The 14,190-nt window shown below is 37.1% G+C and overlaps 1 protein-coding gene across 2 annotated transcripts in view; it reads left to right on the top strand.

The window, feature by feature from the left end:
- The window catches only part of SCFD1 (sec1 family domain containing 1), a 128,432-nt gene that overhangs the window by 58,662 nt on the left and 55,580 nt on the right, over positions 1-14,190 (top strand). For both annotated transcript variants that reach the window (XM_006766015.2, XM_006766016.2), the window contains 2 exons: positions 625-698; positions 1,380-1,461. In XM_006766015.2, coding sequence (XP_006766078.1) covers positions 625-698; positions 1,380-1,461 — 156 coding nt within the window. The remainder of the gene's footprint in view (positions 1-624; positions 699-1,379; positions 1,462-14,190) is intronic.

The following is a 14,190-nucleotide window of genomic DNA, read 5'->3' as shown; positions in this document are numbered from 1 at the left end:
GGGCCAGTAGGGGAGGGCAGTTAGGAGCAATCTGACCGGCAGGGGAGCAGTTAGGCATTGATCAGGCTGGCAGGGGAGTGGTTAGGGGGTGATCAGGCTGGCAGACAGAAGCAGTTAGGGGCAATCAGGCAGGCAGGCGAGCGGTTGGGAGCCAGCAATCCTGGATTGTGATAGGGATGTCACTTGAGGGGTCCCAGATTGGAGAGGGTGCAGGCTTGGCTGAGAACACCCCCCCGCCCCCATGAATTTTGTGCACTGGGCCTCTAGTATATATATAAAATGCAGCTTTATTTTAGAAATATATGTTTTAGTGCTACTTTGATCTAACTTTAGATTTTAGCTCTACTATTTATTACTCTGTGACCTGTGAAAAGTTTCTGGGTCAATTTCTTTATCTGAAATGCCAGCTGATCCTTTTTGTAGTCATCAACCATTCATTGGGCTGTTGGTGGCTAGAACTTTTCTCTAATTGTAAAAAGACATATGTTTATTCCTTAAAGGAGAACAATTATTATTTTTGGTGTCCTAAGTCTTACTATTTACCAGTGATCTTAAAAATATATTGGTTTTTATGCTTGGGTTTTGGGATGTGTGAGTAGTTACTGGGACTTTTTTCCTTCCCAGGGACTAGAAGGGGAAGATGAAGGAGCCATAAGTATGCTTTCTGACAATACTGCTAAGCTAACATCAGCTGTTAGGTATGTAAGAAATATATCCTCTTTGAAGTCTTTTTTGTTGATAAGATTTACTTAGGCGGTAAAAATTTTGTTAATATTTTTAATAATAGGATATATTAGGTAATAACATATACTTTAAAGAACTCAATTGTATTTTTAACATGTTCAATCTAGGTTCTCTCTTTTATATAACAGATCATTTGCTTCTTTCACTAGTTGGAGTATTGTATAATGTGGATAATTTTACGAAGAAGATAATATTGATGATAAAGTAATGCAAGTTGTTATTAAATTTATCATTGCTACTATTTATTAACTAAAGGTTAAGCAATTTCTTTTAGATACTTTAAATGCTATTAAGGACAGAGGAAAATGTTTGAGAACTATAAGTACAATCATATTTCCATTAATCTGATTTTATTCTAAGACTCCAGATATTGGAACCAGAAAGTGAACAGTGGAGTAATGATATTTGGGAGGCAGATTATTTTAAACTAAGAAGCACTTCATCTGCATTAGAGTAGTAAATACTCTATGTGATCAAGCCTAGAGATTACATCCAGTTGGTAGTTTAATTTGTCATTTTGTTACTGTTTTACTTAAGTTTCCTCAAAGAGCATAGCCAGGTGTGGGTTTTATTAAGGTCTATGTCATTTTCTTAGAAAATATAATGGTTAATTTTCAATTTTTTGATACTTGTAGTTCTTTGCCAGAACTCCTTGAAAAAAAAAGACTTATTGATCTCCACACAAATGTTGCTACTGCTGTTTTAGAACATATAAAGGTAAATTTAACTTTTATCCCCCCACGATATAATTTTTATACATATTATTCTGGTAACAGTAGAGCTGTATCTCACCATCAGTAATACAGATTTAGACATTTCGTTTTATTGTAGTAATATCTAAAATAGCTATTAATATCATCATTTCATTATGTAATTTGGTCCTGAACTATTTTTTTATTTTTTTAGTTTTAGATGAGTCTATTAGCATTTAAGCTTCTTACTATTTCCTATTGTACTGTGATTTTGAAACAAATAAATTGGATCTTATATATGTTATTATACTTTTTTCCCATTACTTCATTCATGATTACCTGATACTGGCTTGACTTAGTTCCAGTATTGTACAGGTATTTATTCTCTGGACATGAAACTGAATTCTAGTGACAGCTTGACCATGTGCTAGGATGTGACCCCTACTTCCCATTTAATAAACATTTGAAAAGCAATGTAAAAAAGCTGGATATGCCAGCTGCCTGTCAAAGATGTTGATAGTATCTTGGATTTATAGAAAAGGAACTTAAATTTGTTTTCTTTTTTAAATTATTTAAAAAGTCACAGAGGGTTAGAAAGGAGCTAATATAGATAGATAATGAGCATTGTGCAGCATGAAATTTAAATCTGCAAATTTCTGTTAAGCTGACAACCTAATTTTTTCTTTGTTCCACATCTTCATATTGATAATTGCTGTTTTCATGTACCTACAGGAATAGAAATATAAATGTTCAGTCTAAGTGGTTCTGCTGATATTTTCCCTTTTTTATATGTAAAATTTCTATAAAGTGGAAAAAGACTGCCTAGATCTGTTTACCTGAGGTCCATGGGAGATTTTAGGAAAGTTCACAGCATAAGCCAAGAGAGGCCGTTTGTATGGAAAAGCCAGTGAAAGTGGGGCGGGGTCTCAGGTTATCACCAGGGTAAGAGGAACAGAATTAGCCAGGTTGATGGAAACTCAACCTGCCTGCTCTGTACGAAGAGGGCTCGGCAAAGGAAGAATGGCCTCTGCCAGCACTCACCCCAAAGCCAGACAATTCGGTTCCTTCCAGTATGTCCCTGGTGCCTTTCAAACTGTTGTCCCAACACTGGAGGTCAGAGCGAGTGAGTTCCAGTAAGTCCATGTGCTGGCCCTTTACGAAGAATGCTTGGGACTCCAGCAGCCCTCAGTCTCCCTCAGCCTTAATCCCTGTTGGTTTTTACAGCCAGAAGTTATAGGGATTTCTCTTCCTGTGGAACCCTGAGCTGGGGAGGAGGGAGCTAGGAAGGGGCTGGGACACTTTGACCCTCAGGGGGGATCTCTGTACCAAAGCTATCCCTCTGATTTTTAATCGCCACATGTGGGTTGGGGCCAGCCTATTCCGCATCTCTACCCCTCCTACCAGTCTCGATGTGCTTCTTCTGTAAACCCTTAGCTATAGGACTTGTGTTTAGCTACATTTCATGAGGTTCTCAATGATGGTTGTTCCTTAGTTTAGTTGTAATTCTGACGTGGTTGTGGGAATATTTATGTATCACGTTTACCTACTCTTTTATCTTGACCAGAAGCTCTGTAATTCATAACTTTTAAACCTTTCCTTTAGTAGTTCTTTTTTTTCTTCTACAAATATGATTTTCCCCACTTGCTGGTTGTTAAGGAATGGCTTCTGGGACTACTTAAATAATTTGCAGACAGATTTTTTTAAATGTATTTTTATTGATGTCAGGAAGGGAGAGTGGGAGAGAGAGAGAAACATCAATGATGAGAGAGAATCATTGATCGGCTGCCTCCTGCACCCCCTACTGGGGATCAAGCCCACAACCCAGGCATGTGCCCTTGACTGGAATCAAACCCCAGACCCTTCAATCCACAGGCCAACGCTCTATCCACTGAGCCAAACCAGCTAGGCCATATTTAAATTTTTTTTATGGTTAAATTGAATTAAGTACTCTTTAGCATCTGACACCTAAGAATAGGAAAAGATACCTACTTGTAAATCATAGTATATGAGAGAGGGAAGTGGCATTATGTGCTCTTTCACCTAATGCTCCCCTTTGAGAAGAAGAGCTGTGGCATCAGAATGCTTCATCCTCTTGTAGCCAATAAAGAACAAACTGTTAGTAAGTTGTAGTGGATTGAGTCTTCATTGGTGCTGAATCATCATTTTTGTTTTACTACTTCCTGTGGAGAAAGTTACGAGGTCTAAAGACGTCATCTGATCAAGCAAACATGTATAGCCCTGGGTCTTCACTCTGAGCAAGGCTTAGCCCCTGCTAGCAGTGCTAGCTTTTAACCACAACCCCTTCTCCAGGGGTTAATTTTTAGAAATTCTCTTAATTGGTCTCCACATCAAATTAATTGATACCCTTCATTCTCTCTGTAAAACATAGTGTTAACTGGCCAAAATATTGACATGTTGACAACTGACAGCTAGTATGTTTTACAAGTGGAATTTTTAGCTTACCAAAAATAGCTATTTGTATTTAATTACAACCTATCATTTTATGAATAGGAAAAGAGTATTATGTGTATAAAACTTAAGTTCACATCTTAGAAAGACTCAATGAAGTGGTGATCTAATTATTGCTTAAATTAGTACTGGGGCCAAAAAAAAAAAACCTAAATAATTGGAAAATTTCAAAAGTACTAAAATTGCTTTGCAAATGTCTACAAATTTTTTTGGTCCATTTGAAAGAAACTGAAACTGGAAATCATAGGTGATGCCTTATCGGTGTACTTTATGCAAGAAAGAAAAAATGTCAGTAGATTGACATACAATTGTACATTTTATATCTTAAGTTAAAAGGCAATGTTTAAAATGTATATATACAACACATCTTTTTTAATCATTCTTTATATTAACTGGCTTTGATTAACTGCTAACCACTCTCCTGATCACAGTAGGGAAGGAATTTTACTGTACTAGAAGTTAGAACATTTCTCTGGCTGGATTTTGATTGATCTATTTAAAATGATCTCTTCTCCAATATACATGCCAAGTAAATATTCTTTTTTTTAAAATATATTTTATTGATTTTTTACAGAGAGGAAGGGAGAGGGATATAGAGAGTTAGAAACATCGATGAGAGAGAAACATCAGTGAGCTGCCTCCTGCATACCCCCTACTGGGGATGTGCCCGCAACCAAGGTACATGCCCTTGACCGGAATCGAACCTGGGACCTTTCAGTCCTCAGACCAAAACTCTATCCACTGAGCCAAACCAGTTAGGGCCCAAGTGAATATTCTTATGACCTAGTTATCTTTTCTTCAAGGCAGGGGCAAAATACATTCTGTAACAGGAAGTCCCCATGGACAAGCTACCACTATCTTCTACCTCTTCTTATCCCAAATAAGGCTAATCATTACTGGAATTTGAATACGTATTTCTTACTTTAAGTATGACCAAAGATAGCTCTTAAATGAGTAGAATACCCTTCAACTTCTCACACACTGAATTTCTGGAGACTACTTACACATCTCCAAAAAAAGTGTGAAATTACTTTTCTCTAGCTCTTTGCTTTCACTCCTCTGCCATCTGTTTTTGTGAAGATGAAGCATTGTCATTTAGTAAGACCTAGTTTAGTAAATTCATAAAGGTTACTTTAAAGAAATAAGACTTCTCAAAACCTAATAATAAGAAATAAACAATTCAGTTTAAAAAATGGCCAAAGTATTTGAACAGAGACTTGACTTTAAAAAAATACAGATAGCAAATAAGTTTCCACATCAATCGTCATTAGAAAAATGCAAAATAAAACCACAATGAGATACCAGAACACATCTATTAAAGTGTCTAAAATTAAAAGGATTGATCATGTCAACCTTTGGCAAAGATACAGAGGAACTGGAACTCATAAATTGCTGGTAGAAATGTAAAATGGTACATCCACTTTGGAAAATAATTTGTCAGTTTCTTAAAATGTTAAATACAAACCTATAATATGTTCCAGCCATTTCACTCCAAGGCATTTACTCAATATAAATGAAAGCATATGTTCATTGTACATGAATGTTCATAGCTGTGTTTTTTATAATACCCCAAAACTGGAAACAACCCAAATGTCATCAGATACTAGTAAATTGGATAAACAAATCATGGTATATCTAGTCAATGGAATACTAGTCAGCGATAAAAAGGAAAGTGCTATTGATAAATGCAACAACATGGGTGCATCTCAAAATAGGGTGGAAGGAGTCACATTTTTTAAAAAGGGAAAAGTACACAGTAAACTCTTGATTTTGCGGACCTCGATTTAACAGAGTTCGGATTCAATGGACAAAATTTCCAGTCCATATGTCATATGTGAAAATTAATACCCTGTTAATTTTAAAAAGCTTTTAACCAAGATTTGATTATAAATCAATTAAGTTATTTTTTTGTTTTGTTACTAATTCACTATTATTTTTAACAAATTTTAGCAGATAGGCCATATGTTGGAAAAACACTATTACATATCTGCAACTGTAGTCTACATATTTAAACCCAAGAGTCACTGCTGGTAAACGGTGTTCTGTGAGTGATTACACCACATCACTTGCAATTATTGGTTCTGTTGTCTCATGGCATGACTTTCTGCGGCAGTTTTAACACCTGCAGTCGATGTTCTCAGATGCACTAAGCAGCACCCCAGCTGTGTGCATTTGTTTACTCTCGGTGACTGTGCCCAAGACTTGACTTTGAGTGGTAAGCACACAATGCAATATACAGATGATATATTATAGAACTGTATGCATAACTGTATTAACCAATGTCACCCCAAAAATTTAATTTAAAAAAAGAGTACATAATCTTTGATTCAGTTTACATAAATTTGTAAAAATGAAGCTAATCTATAGTAACAGAAAGTAGATTAGTGCTTATCTAGGGACAGGAAGAGGAGTGTTGAGGGTAAAAAGGGATGCATTACAATAAGGAAACTGTTCTGGATAATGAATGATATGTGCTCTATCTGAATTGTATTCATGAATTCATACATATGTTAAAATTTACCAAATTCTGTGTATTGTATGTCAGTTACCCTTCAAAAATTCAAACAAAGGTTAGTGGTTATGTATTTTAAACAATTTATTTTACAGATAAACATATTTTTTTAAGTCATTGAGAAAACCAAAGATTAATTTTGGTAATGAGAATTTTTCACTTTAGGTTTAAAGTGACCTAGAATAGCAAGAAACAGAATATAGTACATAATTTGTGAATAGGTAAGCCCGAAATATTTTTATAGATTTCTTTTCCTTACAGAAACAGGCAGTAAGATAAATGCAGAGAATAGAAGCAAATTGAAACGAAGAGTAAAATTCTATATAATAAAAGGCTAATATGCAAATAGACCTACCGGCAGAACAACCTGTCACTCTGATGCACACTGACTACCACAGGGCAGACACTTAAAGCAGGAGCTGCCCCCTGGTTGTCAGTGTGCTCCCACAGGGGGAGCGCTGCTCAGCCAGAAGCTGGGCTCACGGCTGGCGAGCACAGCGATGGTGGCGGGAGCCTCTCCCACCTCCACGGCAGCGCTAAGGATGTCTGACAGCCAGCAGTCGAACATCCCCCGGGGGCTCCTGGACTGCGAGAGGGCACAGGCCGGGCTGAGGGGACACCCCACCCCCACCCCGAGTGCACGAATTTCGTGCACCAGGCATCTAATGTTTAAAATAAAAGGAGAGTACAGATGCAGTCCTTATTTTTTAATTAAATTCCTCAGAGTTTATTTATTTATACCTTGAGTTGTTCTGAGGTAGCTTACAATGATAGTACATACAATAGCTGAGTAGAGAATGATTAATGAGAATCAGGGATGTATAAATTAGAGTAGAAAGTCAGAGTCAAACATAGCCCTTACAATTTCCTCTGTTCTTTGGTCTCTATTTTCCAGAGTCCTTCGTGAACCTACCGTGGAACTTAAGACTGTCAAGCTAGAAGGTACCTAGGGACAGAGTTCTAAGTAGAGTCTACCAATTAGTGAGGTTTCTTCCCTGGTCAAATAAGGTTAGAAATAAAACTTACTATATTCTCCCCTTGGAGATTCATCATGCAATGTAATATATAAAGTAGTCTGCAAGTCATGTATTTAGAAAACTTAATTAGCCAGTATTTCTCAAACTCTTTTGACTTTGAAACACTTTTAGGTAATACCTCTTATAACCAACTCTGAAAAGTAGCAGTTGCAGAATATATTTTGTGAAATATTCTTATTTTATAAATGAAGGAATTTCTCTCTTACCTCCAAAACAGGTTAAATGTTTCCTGGTTAATGGCAGGGTTGGAACTCAAACTTGGCAGTCTTTGTATTTTGTCTTGCTGTCTTCTTGCCTTGCCATTTTTCCTTGTTACTCAGTGAAGCAAAAAATGTTTCGTTTAAAGATATGCCTTAAAGAATTTTACATTGTTTTATTTAGCTCCTTCTTATAGTACCATTATTGCTTTCTTTCCGTATTGATTACCTAAAATGTCCAGTTCTGTGTATGGTTCTTATTTTAATCCTAGTGAAAATATTTACACCCTGATGTTATGTGAGTGCTAGAGTACCTTAAAAATAACATCTATTTTAAGATGCTAGGTAAATGAGCTTGATTTTACTACAGTACCTTAATGCTTTATACTTCACAAATATTTTATGATCAAACATAGCAGCCTTAAATCACAATCCTTAGATGGAAAATGTGAACACATGGTATTTTGTTTTGTTTTTCAAAAGGAAGAACAAACTTTTTTGGCAACATATGTCAGATAATTTAACATGATAGATTATGTTCCCCTATTCTATGTAGGAATATGAATCTCAGAGGTACTGAGTACTTGGCTTAAAGCCAGAGCCTGAAATTGAAATTTGGCTTTTTTACTTTTAAGTCCCATGCATTATCATACTGTAGTTCTTAAAACATATCCATCAAAAATTCAATGAGCCCTGGCCTGTGTGGCTCAATTGGTTGGGCATCATCCCATGCCCTGGAAAGCGGGGGAGGGAAGGGGGTTGGCAGTTACTGGTTTGATTCCCAGTCAGGGCACATGCCCAGGTTGCAGGCTGGATTCCTGGGTGGAGGTGTGCAGGAGGCAGCTAATCAATGTTTCACTCTCATGTGGATGTTTCTCTCTCTCCCTTCCTTCTCTCTTTAAAAAAATAAATTAATTAAAATAATTTTTTAAAAATTCAGTGAAAACAGAGCAGCTTTAGAACCAGAAGTAATTTCAGCAAAACCGAAAGAGAGGGAAGTAGGGACTCCAATTGTCTTATTAAAATATTTGATCATTTAATGTGTTTATTCAATTCATTTAAAAAATAGTCTGATCTTTTATATCTATGAATGCTTAAATAGGCAATGAAAATTTAGTAGTCAAAGTTTAAGTTAAGTTTTATAAAACAAGTATACTTTTTAAAACAATGGACTTTTTTTTAAAGGGTAAATTATTGAAGTGCTGATAAGTATCTCAGGAATCGAATACCATGCTAGGGTCACATATTGACTTGATAAACATAAATACACACAAACAATGTTTTATATATTCTGCATATTCATTATAAGTGTTAGACTGATGTATAATATATACTTTGAAGCACAGACCAAATCATCTCTGTATTCTTTTCTGTTGAGCCATTTTTTATAGTACCCATCAAGAAGTAAAAGTGAGAGATTATTATTCAAAGCTACATACTGTACATTTTCCCAAGATTTTGCAAACACTTTATTAAATGCGACCCTTTTGTTTTCCATCATATACATACCAATTTTGGATTTTGTTCTTTTAAATTACAGAATGTTTTTTAGAGCGGCTTGTTTTGTTTTTAGCAGCTATTTTCCGTCAACCTTATTTTCACTCTTAGGAGTTTGTGGACAAACAGCTTAAGACCATGCAGTGGTTTTTCATACCCATTCAGTGGGCTGAGCAGTGGGGGCTGCAGACCAGCCTCCAGTGGCAGGCTGAGTGCTGCAGGCTTCAGTAGGAAACGGCTGAAGGGGCACAGAGGGCGTCTGCGCAACTTCAGACCAGTGTGTGACCTCAGGTTATGCAGCAGTGAACATGGGAGCTGGAGCAGCCCATTCGCCCTGAAATTTCTCCTTGGTCATAGCCTTTCCAGCAGTTGCCAGCTCTTCCTTTGCAATCTCTTCAGGGTCTCTGTAGAGTTCAGGCATGGTTGGTTATGGGAGATGGTGCCACTCAAACGCAGTACTTCCTGGGCCATCATCTACCACAGCAGACCCATTGAGTGAGCCCCCTGTTGTTGCAAGGGACAGCAATGCCCACATAGCTCAGAGGAGAGTCTGTGATATGCAGAGCAGGGGGAAGCAGGGTAACATAAGACGTCTCTGTGAGATCTGGTGGTCAGCCTTGGGATCGATTCCACCAGAAGTCCCAGCTCCCGGAAGGCTGCCTGGATCTGGGTAGTGAAGGTTCCAGGAGTGAAGCTGCAATAGCAGTGGCAGCAGCAAACTTCAGCGCAGCTCACTGGCCGGTATTCCTGGATGATATGGCACTGACCTCAGCAGGGTTTTCAGTGGCAACAGTGGCACAAGCTGCCAGATTCTCTTCCTTTTGTAGATGGACTGTTCCATTTGGAATTCAAGGTTGGTGCCCGTGGGTTCCTGCTGCAAGGAATTTGAGGATATCCATCCTCCTCCTTCATTTGTAGAACTTGAAGGGCTCCGGACATTGTGGAAGTTTCCATTTAAGTTACCTGGGAACCAAGAACAATGCCATATGGGCCCCTTTCACAATAGTGCAGAAAAGCTAGAGAAGTTTTGCCTTTGTAGGAAAATAAGTGAAAAGCACAGAGAATTTCTATATACCACCCACCCCCAGTTTCCCCTATTATTAACGTTTTGCATTACTGTGGTACATTTGTTAAAATTGATAAGCCAACATCAATACATTATTACTGAAGTCCATAGTTTATTGGGCTTCACTCTTTTGTGTTGTACATTCTATGGGTTTTGAAAAGTGTATAACAACATAGATCCTTATTACAGTATCATATAGAAGTTTCACTGCCCTAAAAATCTCCTGCGCTCCACCTTTTCATCTCTGTTTTCCTTCCCCTGAGTCCCTGATAACCACTGATCTTTTTACTATCTCCGTGGTGTTATCTTTTCCAGAATGTCATGGAGTTGAATTATGTAATGATGCAGTATTTTAATACCAGTTGTAATCATAGATTTCATGGTAACTTAATGAAAGTCAACAGTATAAAATTAAAATATCATCAAATGAGGGCAGTTTTATAAACACTAAGGTAGTAAGTTCTAAGTTTATACCCTTTTAGTATCTAAAGTGGAAAGAATTTAAAAATTGCACATTCTTTAACATATTATCACTTTTTTCTATTGGACTTTTAATAGGAGTCAGCAGAGAAGTTGAGGTTACACATTCAGATTTGGATCTAGAATGCTAGATGTTCATTAATTTTTGTTGAGAGAAAAAAAAAATGTATATATTTGGAAATGAGGTAGCCAAGTAGTAAGGTTGATAGCCTGTTGTAGACATTCCAGATACTAACCAGGTTCCCCACCAGTACATTTTCCCATCTCTGCACAGAAGAGATGTATTCCCTTATATAGAATAAATTTTATTCAAGGTGTCTAAGTCACTCTGACATATGAGCAAGTGCACCAAAGTAACCATTTTCAGCCACCTGTGTTATAGAACACCTTCAAATATAAGTTCATGGATCATCTGATTTTTGTGCAACATAATTTTTCATCTAGACAGACCCATTCAAGCTCACCAATATGAAATGCCCAAAAAAATCACACATGTAAATAACTGAAAATATATTAAATGTGCTATTTTGTTATATTATAAAAAGTAATTGTACTTTTGGAGAATTTCAGTCATCTTGCAGGGCACAAGGCATACAATAAAGAACAAGTAGTCAGAAGGAATTTATACTCTAGGGGTTATATACAGACTATTACAGTACAGCATACAGATGCTACCCACTGGGAGGATGGGATATCCATATACATCCCTAAAAGATGATAGGACCTAAACATGAGGAGAAGAAGAAAGAAAAAGAACATCCCAGTTGTCGTGGTTCAGTGGTTTTGTGTTGACCATGGTTTGATTCCTGGTCAGGGCATATGCCTGGGTTTTGGGCTTGGTCCCCAGTGTGGGGCGTGCAGGAGGCAGCCAATCAGTGGTTCTCTCTCATTGATGTTTCTCTCTCGCTCTCCCTTTCTCTCTGAAATCAATAAAAATATTTTTTTTTTTAAAAAAAGAAAGACCAAGAAAGGTCTAAATGATCTTCAACTTAGATATAGGTTATACATATCTGACTAAAGGTATAGTTCTAAGTTCCTATTAGCTTAGGATATACTTTTCTATAGATACTATGTGATTGGTCCTTGTCCAAACCCTATTTAATTCATAATATGAAAGATTCCTAATGTTGTGTTGAAATAGAGAAGGGTTTATCAACCCCTCTCCCTCCTGTGATAGAAGGAGAGGAATATTTGGATTCTAATAGTAAAAGAAAGTTAACTCTCCTTTTTTCTTGCCTTTACTTTCACTGCTGACTAATGTTAGAGATTAGAATTGAGGATTGGAAGAGAGGGAAGGCCAAGAAGTACCAATGTAGACTTTGTCATCAACCAGTTGTTGACTGAGGTGAGGAAAGAAAAGCGTAGCAAGCAGTGAGTAGGGAGTCCCACAATGGTAGTGTCTTCTGTACCTAGAATGGAAAGAGAAACTGGGGGCAGGGAGGGAATGAATGCTCCTTAATTGTCGGAAGGAAGAGGGAATTCACTTAATGTCCTATATGGGTCATATGACAAATGTTTTTAGTTAATGATTTTCAAAAGTCAAAATTTGTATACTTGACCCTTGAACAAAGCAGGCATCAGGGGCACCACTCAACCCTCAGTTGAAATAAAAAATAGCATTTTTGGTTTGAGGTTGATTTAATCCACGGATGCAAAACCCAGGGATACAGAGGGCCAATTGTATATTTATTGAAAAAATTTGGCATATAAGAGGACCCATGCAATTCAAATCCCTGTTGTTCAAGGGTCAACTGTACTTATACATCCCAGGTAACTATTAAGAGTTTTCCATTATTGTGAAGAAAGAGGACAGCTGATTTTTAAAGGGGATTTTTGAGACATTCATGGCTTAGAATTTATATTCACTAGCTATAATTTGTATTCCATGTGTAGTCCTTTGATTTTCTATAAAATTCCCTTCTTACTCATTCTTGCTATTTATTGAAGCTATCAGAAATCTATTTATCTTGACCTTATATTTTTATATATTTTTATATTTTTAACTTGTCTCTTTTCCATATAACTGTTATTATTCAAATTGTATTCTCTTTTGAACTCATCTATATATATAAAAGCCTAAGCAACCGGCCAACCGGATGGTAGCTATGATGCGCACTGACCACCAGGGGACAGATGCTCAATGCAAGAGCAGAAACCACAGGCATGGAAACATGGAGCAGACTGATGAATCTCAGAGGGAAGGGGGCTGGGAGGAAGGCAGGAAGAGATTAACCAAAGACCTTATATGGTGGGGTCCCTCAGCCTGGCCTGTGGGGATCGGGCCGAAACTGGCTCTCTGACATCTCCCGAAGGGTCTTGGATTGCGAGAGGGTGCAGGCTAGGCCGAGGGACCCCCTTTGCGCACTGGGCCTCTAGTAGTGTATAAAAGTAATCAGTCTTTGGGATTATAGAAGTTGTTTCTGTACAGAAGTTGTTCCTTATATGGATGATCCCTTATTTCAAGAAATTGAGAAAGGACCTATAGATATCATGTATCTGGTCAAAATAACCTGTGGCACATATACTAAATTACATGTATTACAAAAAACCTAAATATGTACTAATTGGAAAATACACTCCCCCCCCCCCCCCCCAAAGCATAATACAAAGGAAATAAAGTTGTGCTTGAGGAAAATAAAATTTTTCCTACTCTTTCTCTGTGATGTACATTGGAGTCTGAACTGGATTTGAATCTTAACTCTACTACTTTTACTCTGGTAACCTTAAAATAAGTATATGTTTCTATGTGTCCTTTCTTCATCTTTAAAATGAGACTAATAATTTCTAGCTCACATTATTATTTGGAGAATTAAAATGAGATAATCTAAGTTAGTTTTTAAACACTGTTCACTGATACCCTTGAGCTCTGTAGAGACTTTTAATGGGTCAACTTGAATCTATTTTTATGTTTAGGGTTCTGCAGAAGATTTGGTTTGAGAAGGAGGGTCCTGAGGTTCACTGTTTAAAAACATTTGACTGTTGTCTTGGCCAGTTGTTCAGAGGTTAGAGCGTCGGCCAGAAGACCAAAGGGTCACAGGTTCGATTTCCAGTTAAGGGCATGTGCCTCAGTTGCAGGTTTCCTAGCCCTGGTAGGGGCGAGTTCAGGAGGCAACCAGTCGATGTGTGTCTCTCATGTTTCTCTCTCCCCCTTCCACTCTCTCTAGCAATCAATGAAAAAAAATCCTCCAGTGAGGATTTTAAATGAATGAATGAATGGATGAATGAATGAATGAATGAATAAATAAATAAATAAAGAACAGCCTAGTTGTAGAGTGAGAATGAATAAATAAATAAATAAATAAATAAATAACAGCCTAGTTGTAGAGTGCATTGTACATAATAGATGCTGAAAGATACTAGTTCTCTTATGCAGGAAGTTAAAGTGTAAGTTAATACATCAAGAAGAACAAAATGGATCTCATGTTTCTTCACTGATTTATGTAGGTTCATGCATTAGATTCTATTATGACATTTAGCATTCTTTTTTTCCATATAT

The sequence above is a fragment of the Myotis davidii genome, unplaced genomic scaffold (assembly GCF_000327345.1).
Source record: "Myotis davidii unplaced genomic scaffold, ASM32734v1 scaffold21, whole genome shotgun sequence".
NCBI lineage: Eukaryota > Metazoa > Chordata > Mammalia > Chiroptera > Vespertilionidae > Myotis > Myotis davidii.
The sequence above is the reverse complement of the archived record's forward strand: the minus strand, read 5'-3'. Positions and strand labels throughout refer to the sequence as shown.